Raw genomic sequence first — 17,952 nt, forward strand, 5'->3', positions numbered from 1 at the left:
CTAATGGAATACCTGGAGGAAACTCAGGAAGTCACAAAACATACTCATCCTGGGAGAAACAAAGGAGTGAAAGCGCCCAAGAGATCTATTGGAAGATGGATCATGCAGAAAATACGCTTGGCGTATCAAAGATCCAACATACAAACTCCAACGGACCTAAAAGCTCACTATACAAGAGCAGTAGCGACGTCCTGGGGGGAGAAAGCACAGGCGTCAAGCCAGCTACATGGAAAAATATACACCCATTTACAAAACATTATAAATTGGATGTAGAGGCATCCCAGAAGCAGCCTTCTGCAGATAAGTCTTACAGGCTGTGCCATGATAATACCATTAAACTATTTAGTATTTTAATAATCTGGCACGCAAACAGTTAACTCGAGTTAAAAGTTAAAAATACATGTATTGTTTTATGGTAGGTCAAGCCAGTGACCCGGCCTGGTTTTCTGTGTTTGTCTAAAAATGAGGTTATCTGGGGGCAAGCCTGGTCTGAGAAAGTTCGGTGATTGGAACCTTGAAAACTCTTTTTGACAGTGGAATGAGATTCCTGAAAGGGTCTGAGAATGCCACTGGGTGCGTCCAGAAAGACATTCCATATGTCTGTGTAAGTTTACTAGATATACAGTATTGTGGATCTGATACAATTCACCAGAATAACAAATATATATTTGTAACATTTAAGATCAGACGGATTGAATGTTAAACAATCAACGATTGTGAGAGTGCAAAGATTTATCCCTCAAAATTATGAGTAGTGCTGTCAAGACTAATCTCCACACCTGCTGCAAGCTCACCTGAGTGCAATAAATTGGGTCCCAATATTCTAGGATTTACAGCGATAAAGTTAGGAGAATGTTTCTATACTCAACCATTCTTTAATTCAAAAGAAAACCCCTTTTATCTCTTCAAGCCATAAAGGTGTCACTGGATATAGATGTGGGGGTGTCACTGGAGATAGATGTGGAGGTGACACCGGAGATAGATGTGGGGGTGACACTGGAGATAGATGTGGGGGTGACACTGGAGATAGATGTGGGGGTGACACTGGAGATAGATGTGAGGGTGTCACTGGAGATAGATGTGGAGGTGTCACTGGAGATAGATGAGGGGTGACACTTGAGATAGATGAGGGGTGACACTGGAGATAGATGTGGAGGTGACACTGGAGATAGATGTGGGGGTGACACTGGAGATAGATGTGGGGGTGACACTGGAGATAGATGTGGGGGTGTCACTGGAAAAATAGATGTGGGGGTGTCACTGGAGATAGATGAGGGGTGACACTGGAGATAGATGTGGGGGTGTCACTGGAGATAGATGAGGGGTGACACTGGAGATAGATGTGGGGGTGACACTGGAGATAGATGTGGGGGTGACACCGGAGATAGATGTGGGGATGACCCTGGAGATAGATGTGGGGGTGTCACAGGGGAGAGATGTGGGGGTGTCACTGGAGATAGATGTGGGGTGACATTGGAGATAGATGTGGGGGTGACACCGGAGATAGATGTGGGGGTGTCACTGGAGATAGATGTGGGGGTGTCACAGGGGAGAGATGTGGGGGTGTCACTGGAGATAGATGTGGTGGTGACATTGGAGATAGATGTGGGGGTGACACAGGAGATAGATGTGGGGGTGTCACGGGAGATAGATGTGGGGGTGACATTGGAGATAGATGTGCGGGTGACACTGGAGATAGATGTGGGGGTGTCAATGGACATAGATGTGGGGGTGTCACTGGAGATAGATGTGGGGGTGACATTGGAGATAGATGACGGGGTGACATTGGAGATAGATGAGGGGGTGACACTGGAGATAGATGAGGGGGTGACACTGGAGATAGATGTGGGGGTGACATTGGAGATAGATGTGGGGGTGTTACTATAGATAGATGTGGGGGTGACACTAGAGATAGATGAGGGGGTGACACTGGAGATAGATGTGGGGGTGACATTGGAGATAGATGTGGGGGTGTTACTATAGATAGATGTGGGGGTGACACTAGAGATAGATGAGGGGGTGACACTGGAGATAGATGTGGGGGTGACATTGGAGATAGATGTGGGGGTGTTACTATAGATAGATGTGGGGGTGACACTAGAGATAGATGCATGTATTACAGGAACATACAGTATGGATGACAATGTAACAATGACATGTATCACAGGAACATACAGTATGGATAACAATGTAACAATGACATGTATCACAGGAACATACAGTATGGATGTAGCTAGCCTCATTGGTCCCCCTGATAATACAACATATCCTGTTATAACTCATAATATCCCAGTTTCCATATTTTACCAATTGTCACGATAACACAGAATGTCACATCATTTTCCCATCCGAGGGAACAATAAAGTCTGCAACATCCATATGTAAACTAGCATGACATGTCGTCAATTACAAATTGGGCATATAGCAGAAATAATTCCATGCAAATAAAGATTGATAAAAAAATAATTAAAAAATAGGTGTTTCAGACCCAATATCTATATACCATATAGAAATATAATTGTTTTCTTCTCTGAAGTTTGTTTTCACTTTTTCTGAATAGTGATATGTACAAATATTTTCCACATGTTCAAAGAATCTAAATAGCTCAAATTAACAGCAAGAAAAATGTAGTAACATGTTTATACTTACATACGAGATCCTAAATACCCGATAACACCAATCTGATTGTTCATCCTCGGATACCATCTCTAATGTAATGTCTCCATAATTGACGGGTTCTGCCGTAAATGGCCAATAATGATCACATTTGACCTGTAATGCAGATAATACCTTACTTTGAATAGGTCTTTCTCTGGATAAACGCACAACACTGCCCCACTTTCAGAGCCCAGTTGGATCACACAATCCACAGATCTGACAGATATTTTAGTTTGAATAAAAGGGGAAAAGAATGAGACGCAGAATGTGATAGATCTCATTATAATCTGTGCACCATGTAACTCCCCCCAACTCCTCCTACTGACTCTCCCCAAGGTGCAAGCTGGGACAGAGACGCAGAATGTGATACATCTCATTATAATCTGTGCACCATGAAACTCCTCCCACTGACTCTCCCCAAGGTGCAAGATGGGACAGAGACGCAGAATGTGATACATCTCATTATAATCTGTGCACCATGAAACTCCTCCTACTGATTCTCCCCAAGGTGCAAGCTGGGGCAGAGACGCAGAATGTGATACATCTCATTATAATCTGTGCACCATGTAACTCCCCCCAACTCCTCCTACTAATTCTCCCCAAGGTGCAAGCTGGGGCAGAGACGCAGAATGTGATACATCGCATTATAATCTGTGCACCATGTAGCTCCCCCCAACTCCTCCTACTGATTCTCCCCAAGGTGCAAGCTGGGACAGAGACGCAGAATGTGATACATCTCATTATAATCTGTGCACCATGTAACTCCCCCCAACTCCTCCTACTAATTCTCCCCAAGGTGCAAGCTGGGGCAGAGACGCAGAATGTGATACATCGCATTATAATCTGTGCACCATGTAGCTCCCCCCAACTCCTCCTACTGATTCTCCCCAAGGTGCAAGCTGGGACAGAGACGCAGAATGTGATACATCTCATTATAATCTGTGCACCATGTAACTCCCCCAAACTCCTCCTACTGACTTTCCCAAGGTGCAACTGGTGCAGAGACGCAGAATGTGATACATCTCATTATAATCTGTGCACCATGTAACTCCCCCCAACTCCTCCTACTGACTCTCCCCAAGATGATGCATGCCAAGCAAAAGTGATGGAAAGTACTTGGACACAATGACACCGGATGTAAGTGTCCAAGTTTTGCTCCTTCATACATATTACTAACGTCTCCAGGCTGCAACTCTGGAGTAAAACCAGTGCAAAAAACCGGCGCTAGATTCATCAAGTTAATAAATCCAATTGTTTTTCAGGGTATTTCTTTCCGGAAGTATATGGAGTCGTTTTTTTGCACGGAGTTTGCAGCCGGGAGACTAGTAAATATACCAGTGAGGCCCAGATCCACACTATGGTGCTAAGCTTTAGCATGCTTTACTTATCCGGGCCTGAGTGGTATGATCTGTAAATAAGCTCTTCTCGGGTCTCTGCGTCTCCCTGAACTTCACATTGCATTTTATCTCCTAGTGAAAGTAGCCACCAAGAGGCAGTGTACAATAACTACCTGCAATAATGTATTAGGGAACTAGTGTCTGTACTTCTTGCATCCAATATAAATCCATACCTCCCTGCCCCCCCCTGCTTATGCAGCTGTTTTGGGCTGAAAATTTCCATTGAAGTGATTGGTCGCTGTGAGGTATACAGAATAAGGCCTTTAGTCCCCTAGGTGCCGAATATATATCATGGACATTGTGATCATACTATATTTTTTGTGCAGTCCAGTTATAATATAGGGAATGAGACTATTCCCCTCGTATTGCTTACAATGTAATTATGCACCTGAGATACAAGAAGACAAAGTGGTTGCATGAGCTCAGAAATGGGAACTGCAGTCGTTACATATCTTGGACAAATAAATACATTTATTGCTAAAGTCGGTCATGTGGAAAGTTTTTTGGTGAATTACGACCTCTTCCTACACAGGGAGATCCCGTCTTCGTGTTTTCTTGCGCATGCGTTACAGCCCGAGCCTCAGAAGCAGCATATGTCGCCCGCGTGTCTTTACATACCCTTCTCTTCTCGTTACACTGAGTGAGCATTACAATGACTTGTGATTTCTGCTGAAGAACCATCTTCCAAAAATCATTCCTGGTCTCGGGCAGGGGTCCTTGGGTTGCAATATATTCTTGTACAAAGTTGTAACCCTAAAAGATTGATGATCGTTAATGCCGGCCCCTTTAATTACACAATGCATTCCATTAGGACAAAAAGGCACATTGTTTAAACATGTTTCTTTAGGAGTGTTATTTAATTGTGTTAAAGTTGGATTATTGCTTTCGAGATTTTACATATCTAATTATTAGCCGGTTTAAACCATGTTTTGATAAAAATATGCTACCAAATGACTCGTTTGTTAAAAGACTTAAGAATCGAATAAGAAATGTTAAATTTCACTAATAAGATGCAAGTCAATTTGGAAAGAAGCGCAGGGTTTCTGTATTTATTTTCCATAGATGTATGGACAATTCCCTTTCATGAGCTGCATGATCCATAAGGTATTGGAAGTGATTTAGTGTCGCTGATACTGATTTTGTTGTAGGGTAAGTCTGAGCTCATCTCGTTCTGGTTGGCTTTGTAAATCCATGAATTTTATATCCAGCACAAATTTGTATTGAATAAAACTAATAATTTCAACATGATACTCCGTACATAAGTATCATAATAACGAGCTGTTATTTGCATGTGATACTAGAGAAGCAGCTCGAGTAATTACAGGTCAACCTTCCCAATGTGCTCAGAGTGGGTTTTATTCTTCTTACACGGGTAGTAAATCAGAGGGCAGATTCCTATTGGCTTGTAGAGGTGACACTTTCTCTGGAGCACAATTTATTGAATGCTGTGCCTGGTGAGCAGGGTAAAACTGTAATTGCAGTGAGAAGAAATCTAGATTTCTGTGTGTCTGGGAACAATAGTATATTGTATATGACCGTATTAATATATTACTTAGGGTGCTCTGCTGACATATTAAGATATATGGTGGAACATGTAATACTTTAGCCCCTTTATATCTCTAAGTGGAGCAAAAATCTCATACTACTGTACATATTCTGTAGAAGCCCTTCCAGTATTGAGGGCTATTAATATTCTGCCAACGGGTTATAAATTCATGCCAGTAAAAAATGTCCCCTTAGGCATGATCTCATACTTATTGATCCATTATCTCCATTACTACTTACAGGAATATAATTTGCATTAATGTAGTCTGCACCTTCATCTTCATCTGTGGAAACCAGTTTCACACGACTAAAGTCATCTGTATACATAAGAAACAAGTGATATGAAGTCATGGAAATCCAGACCCAAATCGTAATGCAAGAACGATCAAAGAAATGTATTCCATATCAAATACCATATCGACAAATGAAAGATTACAATTATTTACACGTGGCACCCAATGTATCCCATTGTTGTGCTCGTGTGGTATATTTAGCTGGACCTCTGAAATCGCTCCCCAAACAACCAGCCCAATAGAATTAGGTCTATTTCGAAGGCTGAAAAACAGATAGGTTGGCGAAGCAGCCAATCAACATCACACATCAGATTGGCCACCAATAGAATGAGAAACGCTTGTCTTGTGAAAGAGGCATACAAGCGGAAAGGTTTAAAAAAAACATTAAAATAATACAAATTAGATGAATGAAATAAAGAAATGCTTCTTACGTATTTGTACTTACATGGCAAGATGTTGGTATAGCGGTTTTTACATCTATTTAAGCAAAGGTCAGCCGCAAAATGGGGTATATCAAGACCTATCATTTTCAGCTCCTGGTAAAGAAAACATTTGTTTACTACAAAAAATATGATTAAAATACATATTGTAATTGTAGCTGTTTTGTGGTGTGTTTTGAACACGAATCCCTCACAGAATGTAATAGTCTCCCAGCACAGGTGGTGGAGTCTAATATAGAAGGAGAGTTAGAAATGCTTCGGATAGACACAAGGCTATCCTAAATATTAAAGAAACCAAAGGGTCCAATTGGGTCTGTGGCTTCACAATATATTAGGAAATGGGCAGAGTAGCCAGGCTATGTGGTTCCTGATTGCTGTTAATTTCTATGTTCTACGTTTCAATCCTGCCACATAACGTGAGTGGGGGAGGTCTCCCCAGAAAGCAGTGTCCGCTGTGGGGGAGTTTGTGTACAACTGGAGACTACAAAGAAAGTCACCAAGTTATTTGCATAAAATGGACAGTCGCACAAAGGGCTCGAAGTTCTGAGGAGCTGGCCACGTGTTTGTAATAGCTGACCTTACAATAAACAACTGTGTGGTAGTTTTAACAAAATATCCAATGAGTGGACCTCTACAATGTAATGATTTCATGATTGAGAGGTGTCTGGTGTGAGAGATGGCTTTAACTATTGACTAGAAAACAGAGGACTTGGCTTCCCATCAGAAAACCTCCCTGTCTAGCACCGACAATAAGTATTATTTCAGGGATAACATTGTGCGGTGCACAAAGCTTACTATTTGGATAGGTAAAAATGCACTTTTATGTGCAATAAAAGATTTACTTTCTGGTGATTACTTAACACCCACATCATGTTCTCAATAGAGACCCCTATGTGCTAGAAAAACACTTCCTATGGCCATAGGGTCCAGTATACAAAGTTATGACACGTCTGTCGGTTCCTCACCCTGATAAAGGTTGCGTGGATCGGATTGGGGTAATTAATCTCTTTGCACACGTCTGTCGGTTCCTCACCCTGATAAAGGTGGCGTGGATCGGATTGGGGTAATTAATCTCTTTGCACACGTCTGTCTGTGCATTCCTCTTATTGCTCTTACCCTGATTATTTCATCATTGGACCGACCAGGAAGCTCATTTAGGAGTTAGCGCACTGGCTAATTCAGGGGCGGCCAACTCCAGTGCTCAAGGGCCACCAACATGTCAGGTTTTCAGGATATCCCTGCTTCAGCACAGGTGGCTCAATAAGTGGCTCAGTCAAAGACTGCACCCCCTATGCTGAAGCAGGGATTTCCTGAAAACCTGACCTGTTGGTGGCCCTTGAGCACTGGACTTTGCCACCGTGGGCTAAGTGTTTATCTGTGGCTCGGCACACAGCATATGAAGTGGTTGGGAACTTGTCTACTTTGCGCACTTCTGTCTGTCACATAATCAATGTTAATTACATTATTTAGTAGCTTACCTCAAACTGGAGAGAGAATTTGTAGTCGGAATCCTTCACCATGTCCTTGATGTAAGCGTCGAAATCATCCAACTGGACAGGGCTTTTCAAAGAGGAGAAAAACAGTGTTTTATTCATGCTATTCGTTTGACTCGAAATAGGAACACGAGCTGTTTGAAGCATGAAAGTTATGGCTTTGTGAAGAAAAAACTATTTGTAAAGCTAACAGAATACATCATCTATAAATACACAATATACGATATATGAGTAGGGAATATCCCGAATTTTATTTAATCTGAAACATACATCCATGTTTATTTATTACAACGGTTAATCATATACCTTAATAATTTGGTTCATTTATATTACAAAACATATATAAGTGACTCATGTCGTACTGTTAACAAAATGACCAACTAATTATTATTTTGATTAATTTCATCAGTCTTGGTTTACATCTTGACCACATCCTTTTGATATAATGGATTTACACTGACCAGCAGATATGTGTTTCTGGTCAGTGGAGGTCGTGCCCTCAAAGGGCAAGATTCAATAATGTCCATTAACATCTTGTTCAGCAAAGTTTATCGCTTTGCTTCGCAGTGGTACTTTAAAATAAAAATAAAAAAATATATATATATGTTTTGCCTAATGTTAAAACATTGTACATGCATTTTTGTAGTGCAATATATTTCTCATTTGCAAATAAGGATAAATATCTCCAGAATTAAACTCTCTCAGATTACAGGGGTTGAGACCACACAAGAATTGGTGCAATTTTGTATTTGGGATTTTTTCATTTTTTAAAGTAATTTTTGGGGTGGTTCCAGATGTCTGTGAGAAGGCGGAACTCTGAATACAAGGAATAATGTTTTATAATAATGTTATATAATATAATATTGTATTAATAATGTTTTTATAGCCACACATTCTAACGCTTATAAGGTGATATAACATTCAAAGGAGTTTGCAAGACGTATTGTGAAAGTAGTCAATGTATATGAATAACATGGTAGGAGAATCCCAAATAAGTTTTAAATCGCATTGCAAGAAATAAAACTTACTTACAGGACAGGTGCACTTACACCAATGCTATAGTATAGTATAGCCGCTGCACAACTCTAACTCAAGGTATTTAAGAATTGATACAGCATTTGCTGGTTTCTATATTTGGGGGGCTTCACAGTTAACAGGTGTACAGCCAATTAATTCATCATATGACAGAGGCAAGTATTGCATCTGGTGCAAATTGTACTTGTGCACCCTTTGCTCTCCTTGTGCACCCTTTGCTCTCCTTGTGCACCCTTTGCTCTCATTGTGCACCCTTTGATCTCCTTGTGCACCCTTTGATCTCCTTGTGCACCCTTTGCTCTCCTTGTGCACCCTTTGCTCTCCTTGTGCACCCTTTGCTCTCCTTGTGCACCCTTTGATCTCCTTGTGCACCCTTTGCTCTCCTTGTGCACCCTTTGCTCTCCTTGTGCACCCTTTAAACTCATTGTGCACCCGTTGCTCTCCTTGTGCACCATTTGATCTCCTTGTGCACCCTTTGCTCTCCTTGTGCACCCTTTGCTCTCCTTGTGCACCCTTTGCTCTCCTTGTGCACCCTTTGCTCTCCTTGTGCACCCTTTGCTCTCCTTGCGCACCCTTTGCTCTCCTTGTGCACCCTTTGATCTCCCTTTGCACCCTTTTATCTCCCTGTGCACCCTTTGAACTCCTTGTGCACCCTTTGAACTCCTTGTGCACCCTTTGATCTTCCTGTGCACCCTTTGAACTTCTTGTGCACCCTTTGCTCTCCTTGTGCACCCTTTGATCTCCTTGTGCACCTTTTGATCTCATTGTGCACCCTTTAAACTCGTTGTGCACCCTTTAAACCCCTTGTGCACCCTTTGATCTCCCTGTGCACCCTTTGATTTCCTTGTGCACCCTTTGATCTCCTTGTGCACCCTTTAATCTCCGTGTGCACCCTTTAATCTCCTTGTGCACCCTTTAATCTCCTTGTTCACCCTTTAATCTCCTTGTGCACCCTTTAAACTCCTTGTGCACCCTATGATCTCCCTGTGCACCCTATGATCTCCTTGTGCACCATTTGATCTCCTTGTGCACCCTTTGATCTCCTTGTGCACCCTTTGAACTCCTTGCGCACCCTATGATCTCCTTGTGCACCCTATGATCTCCTTGTGCACCCTTTGATCTCCTTGTGCACCCTTTGATCTCCTTGTGCACCCTTTGATCTCCTTGTGCACCCTTTGATCTCCTTGTGCACCCTTTAAACTCCCTGTGCACCCTTTGATCTCCTTGTGCACCCATTGATCTCCCTGTGCACCCTTTCATCTATCTCCCTGTGCACCCTTTGATCTCCTTGTGCACCCTTTCATCTCCCTGTGCACCCTTTGATCTCCTTGTGCACCCTTTGATCTCCCTGTGCGCCCTTTGATCTCCTTGTGCACCCTTTGATCTCCCTGTGCGCCCTTTGATCTCCTTGTGCACCCTATGATCTCCCTGTGCACCCTTTGATCTCCTTGTACACCATTTAAACTCCTTGTGCACCCTTTAAACTCCTTGTGCACCCTTTGATCTCCTTATGCACCCTTTAAACTCCTTGTGCACCCTTTCATCTCCTTGTGCACCCTTTCATCTCCTTGTGCACCCTTTCATCTCCTTGTGCACCCTTTAAACTCCTTGTGCACCCTTTCATCTCCTTGTGCACCCTTTGATCTCCCTGTGCACCCTTTGATCTCCCTGTGCACCCTTTGATCTCCCTGTGCACCCTTTGAACGCCTTGTAAAACATTAATAGCGTTTCACATTAGCTAACTGCAAAAACATAAGGAAATATTTAGAAGACATACTTGGTCAGCTTCCGTTTCTTCAATCCATTTTTATTCCTAAAAAGAACACATGGATATTGTAAACGCAAAACAATACATAAAGTGTGGTGTAAAACAAATATCAAACTGCATTGTTCAGTCCGTTTGTGTTTCTAGAATGCAGAATAACGAACAGAATTTCTACAATCCAAGGAATTAGCGATTATATGTTTCAAAGCAGCTCTCATACCATGACTCTTCAACATATTACATACCCTGTTTCTTAAATATATTAAAATAAAACCTTGTCGGTCTCTCTTTGTAATGACATGGTGTAGAGGTGAGGGGTTCAGGATACTAAGACATAGTGCCAGAATGTGTGCCCTCGAGATCGCTCGCTTTTGAGTAGTATGTTATTAATATTTTAGAAGCATGCTTCCCCTAAAATACTATACTTCATTAATTATCAATTATTTGTACCTATTACTCTCTTTATATTACAAACATAACATAACTCACTTTTTTACAAGACCTAGAGAATAGGAGAAAAAGAATCTAATTGAAATGTAGACAGTTTTGTTGAATTTAATTTGTAGACATTTGCAGACAAAACACAAAGTTTAATGCAATAAGTATCTTTGTGCATAATATAGTAAGTAGTTAGTATACAATACACAATGTAGTGTGGCCTAAATGCCATTTTGACTACTTTGTTATCCATACTGAATAATATTTGCTTAAATTGTATGATATCATCTCCTTTGTATGGCACACAAACGCTGCACAAAATATGACCATATACTGTATATTGAAAATGTGTAAAATGCATATATACAGTATTCATTCTGCACACATCCATCGTTACAATGATCCTAGCAATACATGCTACGCTGATCGGCATCAGTGAGTTGTGCTAGTTTGGAAGCGGCTGTGATTGGAACCTTGTTACATCATGCAGGGTGAAGGGAGCGGGTGCAGGGTGCAGGGTGCAGGGTAATAAGGAGGAGCACAGGGAACTGTTGTAGTTAAAATCCAGTATTGGAGCAATGACATGTGGAGGAAGAATGAAAGGTAAGTCAATCTAACAGGTAGTCAAGTTTAAATATGAGCACCTCATACGGAAATCGGCAAAAGCCGGAAAGCAGTCAAACCACTAGCCATCCTGTTTTAGTGTTAATTACAGGAATAAAAATAGATACATTCTAGAAAGCAATGTTAAATATTACATTTGAATGTGTGCGAAAATATTTGTTAGTCAAAAAAAATCTGTATTATCTATATACATAAAGGTGAAGTCAAGAGATGGAAATGAAATTTCAACTAACCAAGGCTTGCGTCTGCTGTGAAATGCGCTATGATATCGCCTGTGAAATCTGCAAACTAGGAATTGTGTGTCCAATGTTACCTACAAACTGCAACGTCAACAACTGTTTCAATCAAGAAAAATAAGCCAAATATGAAACAAAATATTTTAAATGTTTTGAACATTGGTGTTTTGATGCTAAATGTGCAGGGCCAGGACAGTTACAGTAACTCAGAGCCAGAACTACTGGAACAGGAGCACAAATACGCCCACGATTGTGTGAAAAAACAAGAAAAAGAACATATGGTGCAATATTGTTTGGCTAATTCATGAATACGGTGACACTTCATAAGTATCTCACTCACAATTGTGAAGATGAATATAGGCAATGCGGGTTGTCCAGAGTCACCAACTCATGGAAGATTTCTTCAAATGTTGTTGAAGGGCCTTCCTCAGGAGCAGGACAGGAGGAAGGGTAGATTCCCATATGTGAAGAACAGAGAGGACACAGATAGTATAGATTTTTATAAAAATTAAAATAAAAGTAATACACATGTGGACCACCCTGGGTCAGATAGTGGCTGAGGACTGCAACTCTCCTTCCTGATGTTGACACCTGTGGTGGCCGTCCACAGGGAATGATGTCCAGGTACAGGAAGGGGAAAAGACCAAGAGAACTTGGCCCAGGATCCTCAGAGTAGTTCACCACACACATTGAGGGTCTATAGATGGTCTGCACGCTCACACAGAACTTTAGAATTTTACCCCTGAGAAAGCTCAATGAGTGAAACGTGTAGGGTGAGCGTGCAGACCATCTAGAGACCCCTCAATGTGTGTGGTGAACTACTCTGAGGATCCTGGGCCAAGTTCTCTTGGTCTTTTCCCCTTCCTGTACCTGGACATCATTCCCTGTGGACGGCCACCACAGGTGTAAGCATCAGGATGGAGAGTTGCAGTCCTCAGCCACTATCTGACCCAGGGTGGTCCACATGCCTGTACTCACAGCACTTTTGTAAGTGTATTACTTTTATTTGTAACTTTATAAAAACAATCTATACTATCTGTGTCCTCTCTGTTCTGTTCTTTCACATATGGGAATCTACCCTTCCTCCTGTCCTGCTCCTGAGGAAGGCCCTTCAACAACATTTGAAGAAATCTTCCGTGAGTTGGTGACTCTGGACAACCCGCATTGCCTATATTCATCTTCACAATTGTGAGCGAGATACTTATGAAGTGTCACCGTATTCATGAATTAGCCAAACAATATTGCACCATATGTTCTTTTCTTGTTTTTTCACATAATCTTGGGAGTATTTGCGCTCTTGATCCCCTGCTTCAGTGACCTGTTTGGACTTTGGATTGAGTCCTTTTTCTGGAGCTGCACTTCTTCCATATGCAATATATTTTATTATTATATCACTAGTGTGTTCACTGGTTTTTCACTTAAACGGTATGTGTGCTTGAACCCCTTTTTTGCCAGAACTACTGGAAACCAGATGTCATTGTAATACACCTTGCAAACGCGTAGCCGTAAAAATAAAAGGGATTCTAATTCTATATTCATATATATGGAATGAATTGAAAGAACACGCAATTAGTAATTATGGGGGGCTCCACTCGAGTCCTTAAGCCCGCCCAACAGGTCAGGTTTTCAGGATATCCCAGCTTCAGCAGTCAAAGACAACTTCTGATTGAGCCACCTGTGCTGAAGCAAGACTATCCTGAAAACCTGACCTGTTGGGGGGAGGGGGGCCTGAGGACTGGAGTTGAGCCCCCCTGTGTTAACTGATTTGAAAATAAGTCACAAAAGATCAGAATGCAAATAGTTGTGTAACGCAGAATATGGCGTAATGTTGCCTGAAGAATTCATTATTCAGGGCTGGGGTGTCACCGAGGAATGGATGTGAGCGGAATGGCTGCAGGTTACCGCCGCATTTATTTATTTCCCCATCGGTGTAGTCACTGCAATTAACCCATTTCGTGCTGGATGGATCTGTGAGCTGACCATCCATCTCAAAAACACTGTCATTAGATGGACACGATCACATGCAGTATCTTAAGCATTGCAGGTAGTATTTAAAAAAGAAATGCTGGACAGCTAAACGGACTACAAGATATGGCATTTACTATAAGATAATCACGTGTGAGCCGAGCTTTCCGGTAGATATATATATATATATATATATATATATATATATATATATATATATATATATATATATATATATATATACTGACAGTTACTGCGCTCGGGCCGGTTACTACCAATAGCCAAGGAGACTGACATTATATATTGTTTAATCTTCCTAACATCCAGTGTGTTTTCCTGTTGGTGTGAACTATGCAAGTGTGAAAGCAAAATGAGCAAGATCGTTAAGGTTCAAGCAGTAATCAGCAGACAGCCCAGATGATTGGTAATAATTAGCAGTAAAGTGTCAGGTGTATTGTATGACTAATGGTGTATGACGGGTAAATGGCAAACATGAGGGATTATTGGTGAAAGAATGACACGAGAGATCAGGGGAAGTTAGGTGACAAGCAGTTCTAATCAAATGCACTGAACTGGACATACTGTGTAAAGAAAGCATTTCTGGGGTAGTTATTTATGATGTGCAAAGTAAATCAGTTTTTGACCGAAGCTGAATGATGCATATAATACAAAATCCCATACGCCATGTTGTCTGCTAATCTGAGTTAAAGTACAGTACTGGTTTGTAATGACGATATAATATAAAGGTACAAAATGATTAAAGTATTAGAATGGCATCTGATCAGAAAGGCAGTTTAAGTATGTACAGTATATGGTACAAAAATACTTTCTTTTCAAAATGCAACATTCAACTGTGCCTAACAATTTGAATGAATAACCCGCCATGTCTGGTCGGGCTCTTCCCAAGACAGCAATTCCTGTGACTAACCTAACAGGGCATTGTTGCTCCAAACATATACTGCTACCCCTCTGGTAAAAGATTCGGGTAACACTATGAGAAAAAAAAAATAGAGATTCTTTCAAGACTGATCATAGGAAACCTGCTAAATGCAAAATCAATAATGCTTAAGGATAGACACATTGGGCAATGTTTGTTTATTCCATTCATTCTTTACATTGATGCATAAGACTAAATATAGTAAAACTCTTTCAATGGATTGGTCGACAAGACGTTGGAAACATTGGTTGTTTCACAGTTGTATTTGCGCAGACTGCACTACAATATAAAAGCACAAACCTTGGTAGTTATTTTTGTACGAAAGTTGTAAAATATAAAATAATCTTGCAATTGGAGCCATCGCAGTATGCATTCACTTTTAGAATAAGTATAATTTGGTTTTGAATCAGCTATTGAATTGGGGTGCATATCCCAAATTTAACAGGATATTGTAAGTTCCTGTATTCATTTGTTAAACCAAGGATACAAATAATACAATTGACAACCTTAGAGATTTTCTAAGTATCAATAAGTAATAGGAGCGTGCTATTCTTGTACCGTTTATTAAATAAAAGTATTATGATTATAATTAACAATATTTATTTGAAATTTCCACTTTACAAAGTGTCATTATAGACCTTTTGGTTTAGTATTGGCATAGTAAACCATGAGATGGTTCTGCCTTATAAAAGGCATACTTCAATTTGCTAATTATATTTAGGACTACAGGTGAAGAGTTTTAGTTGGTATAAAAGTGGAGTCGCTGAACCCTATAAGTGTGTGCGTGTACAGTACGGAAACATTCTGCAAGCGGAATAGGGGTAGAGAATATTTTCATGTATTTATCATTGTACAAATTCCATGTATGTAAGCATAGGGTACGTGCACATGGTTTTGTGAATAGGAATCCTATATCACATCAATTAGCTAAATCCGTTATACAGTTAAATCCTGTTTATTGCGTCACCATGCCTTATCCACATATTACACGCGCCTTTCACCAATAATCGCTATCCGTCGCGTGACGCGGGAGATTGAACAACCAGGAAGAAGCCGGCATGAGCTTCAGGAAGCAGGGGGACCCCGGAACTCAAATTAAAGGGGTTCAGCTCCAGAGACCCCCTGCTTCACACCTATATTAAAAAGAAAACATGTTATTCAGGAAATGCTCCTTTAAATAATTCTCAGCAGGGTCCCCGATTACTAGGTCATTTTCTGTTTCATTTGCTTCATTCCTTTTTTTGAGACCTGTGATCACCTTTCAAACTAGGGATGGTCACAATTTGAAATACATTGAATAATCTATTAGAAGCGTGCAGGTTTCCGCAAAGATATAGATTTCAAAAGACCCGCAGACGTTTTTAATGTATGGTTATGCGGATATTCTGCGCAGCTCCTAGATGCCCTGAGACGTGTCTCTGTTAATGTACATTTGGATAACTTTGGTATCAAACCTAATTGTTATTACAGTATTACTTCTAATCAGACGTGGGCCGGAGCCTCAATCACAGCAAATCATGCAGTCTACTAGAAACACAAAGAATCAAAAGCACTTACCACGGGTTAATATAAAAAGCCAAAAGATAGTCAGTCCAGAGGCAGGAAGGTAGTAGTGTTAGGAAAGCAAAAATGCTCCTACGCCTGTGAGTGTTATTAAACGTGGACAGAAAGGTGGAGAGTTAGACAAGGCGGGTAAGTATACAGTTATTGTGAGATCAAACACGTTAAGCAGAAGAGACGCACTGTCCTCAGCGCCACGGACGAACACGCAAACGCCTGCGACGCCACGGACAGTGTGCCCCACAATCTCGCTGCGGGGGGTCCGTGCAACATGAATGGGGACACCCCCCCACCCCCCCCCCCCCCCCCCCGCAGAGTTATCGCGGAGCAGCGGCACCAAACATAGTAAGTCTGGCTACATCTGTATTACATTATAACAATAGATATATACTGTATGCAACATGAATAAAACAGTCATTACAAACCCACAGCCGTCAGTTATACTCGTTACCTTGTGCACTGAACGTACTAAAAGAAAAGACATTGCTAGGATCTTTTTTAGACCCAGCCTTTGCTTCCGTAGACTCGCAATGGCCTGACGTACTGTGTGTCACTGTAATGGCATTGGTGACTTTAGGCAAGTGGGGAAAAGTCCAACTTGGGCCCTTATTCTGTAAGGTGGAATAGTGCAGATCTGGCGTCACCGCAGAGAAATTCCCGCTCGCACTTTACAGAAACGGGGCTTTAGTCAAAGGTTTTCCAAACTCCCTTTTTCAGACGTGACAATGCAATGTTAAAGAGAAATACACGAACAATATAACAAGAACATGAGTTAGAGAAGAATCACGGCTATTCAAAACGAGTTCCTTATAATCTTAATTTTGGTATCTTTTATAATATGATCTTAAACCTATATTAATAATATATGCTGTGCTGGAATTTAATGTGTAAAATGCATGAGGTTCTGCTGGTAGAAAAAGGGGCTTTACAATGAGAATGGAGAAGTATAAATACATACAGAAGGTGGACACACAATGTGATGAGAGCACAAGACAAGCAAAGGATCGTGGGTATGTGAGTAATTAAGGTTCTAATAACGCAGATACATTCAGTACGGGTCTTGATTTCTTCATTTTAACCTAGGAAGTAAATGTACTTATATTTATCTTAATTATAACATTTACACTACAAAAGGATAAATATGTAGACAAAGGAAATAATGGAAAACGGCTGATACCTATTGCTGAAGCTTTTAGGTTAAATGAACAAAAGCTGATATTATCGTGTAATTAGTTGTTCAATAAGAAAATGGATTAAATGTAAAACCAGCTCAAGGTGCTGGGGGCGTCCTGTTCCCTGATCAATTGAAGCAGCAACTGATACCAATTACACATGAAACATGGTCACGCTTTTCCATTTGCAACTATTGGACTAAAAAATAGGTAATGAGGCTTCTAACTACATGTTATCGTGGTTATACCAGACTTTTATTAAAATCACCCTTTTCGATCAGTGTTGGAATAGTACAACAGTACTTCTTCCTAGCGACATACAGCACGCCCCATATAGGTCAGTGTCCACTGATGTCCGGCGGGATATGTGTACAGAACCTCACTAACAATTACA

General features: G+C 40.9%; 1 protein-coding gene across 9 annotated transcripts in view; it reads right to left on the minus strand.

Annotated features, from left to right (window-relative positions):
* PTPRO (protein tyrosine phosphatase receptor type O) overlaps positions 1–17,952 on the minus strand; it is a 230,620-nt gene that overhangs the window by 20,662 nt on the left and 192,006 nt on the right. For 4 of the 9 annotated variants that reach the window (XM_075603033.1, XM_075603032.1, XM_075603026.1 and 1 more), the window contains 8 exons: positions 16,384–16,467; positions 14,818–14,880; positions 10,639–10,674; positions 7,812–7,893; positions 6,339–6,429; positions 5,841–5,917; positions 4,674–4,808; positions 2,650–2,772 (listed from right to left, as the gene is read on the minus strand). In XM_075603033.1, coding sequence (XP_075459148.1) covers positions 2,650–2,772; positions 4,674–4,808; positions 5,841–5,917; positions 6,339–6,429; positions 7,812–7,893; positions 10,639–10,674; positions 14,818–14,880; positions 16,384–16,467 — 691 coding nt within the window. The remainder of the gene's footprint in view (positions 1–2,649; positions 2,773–4,673; positions 4,809–5,840; positions 5,918–6,338; positions 6,430–7,811; positions 7,894–10,638; positions 10,675–14,817; positions 14,881–16,383; positions 16,468–17,952) is intronic. The other 5 variants (XM_075603028.1, XM_075603025.1, XM_075603029.1 and 2 more) reach the window with 4 other exon arrangements.

This window comes from Ascaphus truei, chromosome 5 (assembly GCF_040206685.1).
Source record: "Ascaphus truei isolate aAscTru1 chromosome 5, aAscTru1.hap1, whole genome shotgun sequence".
Classification (NCBI taxonomy): domain Eukaryota; kingdom Metazoa; phylum Chordata; class Amphibia; order Anura; family Ascaphidae; genus Ascaphus; species Ascaphus truei.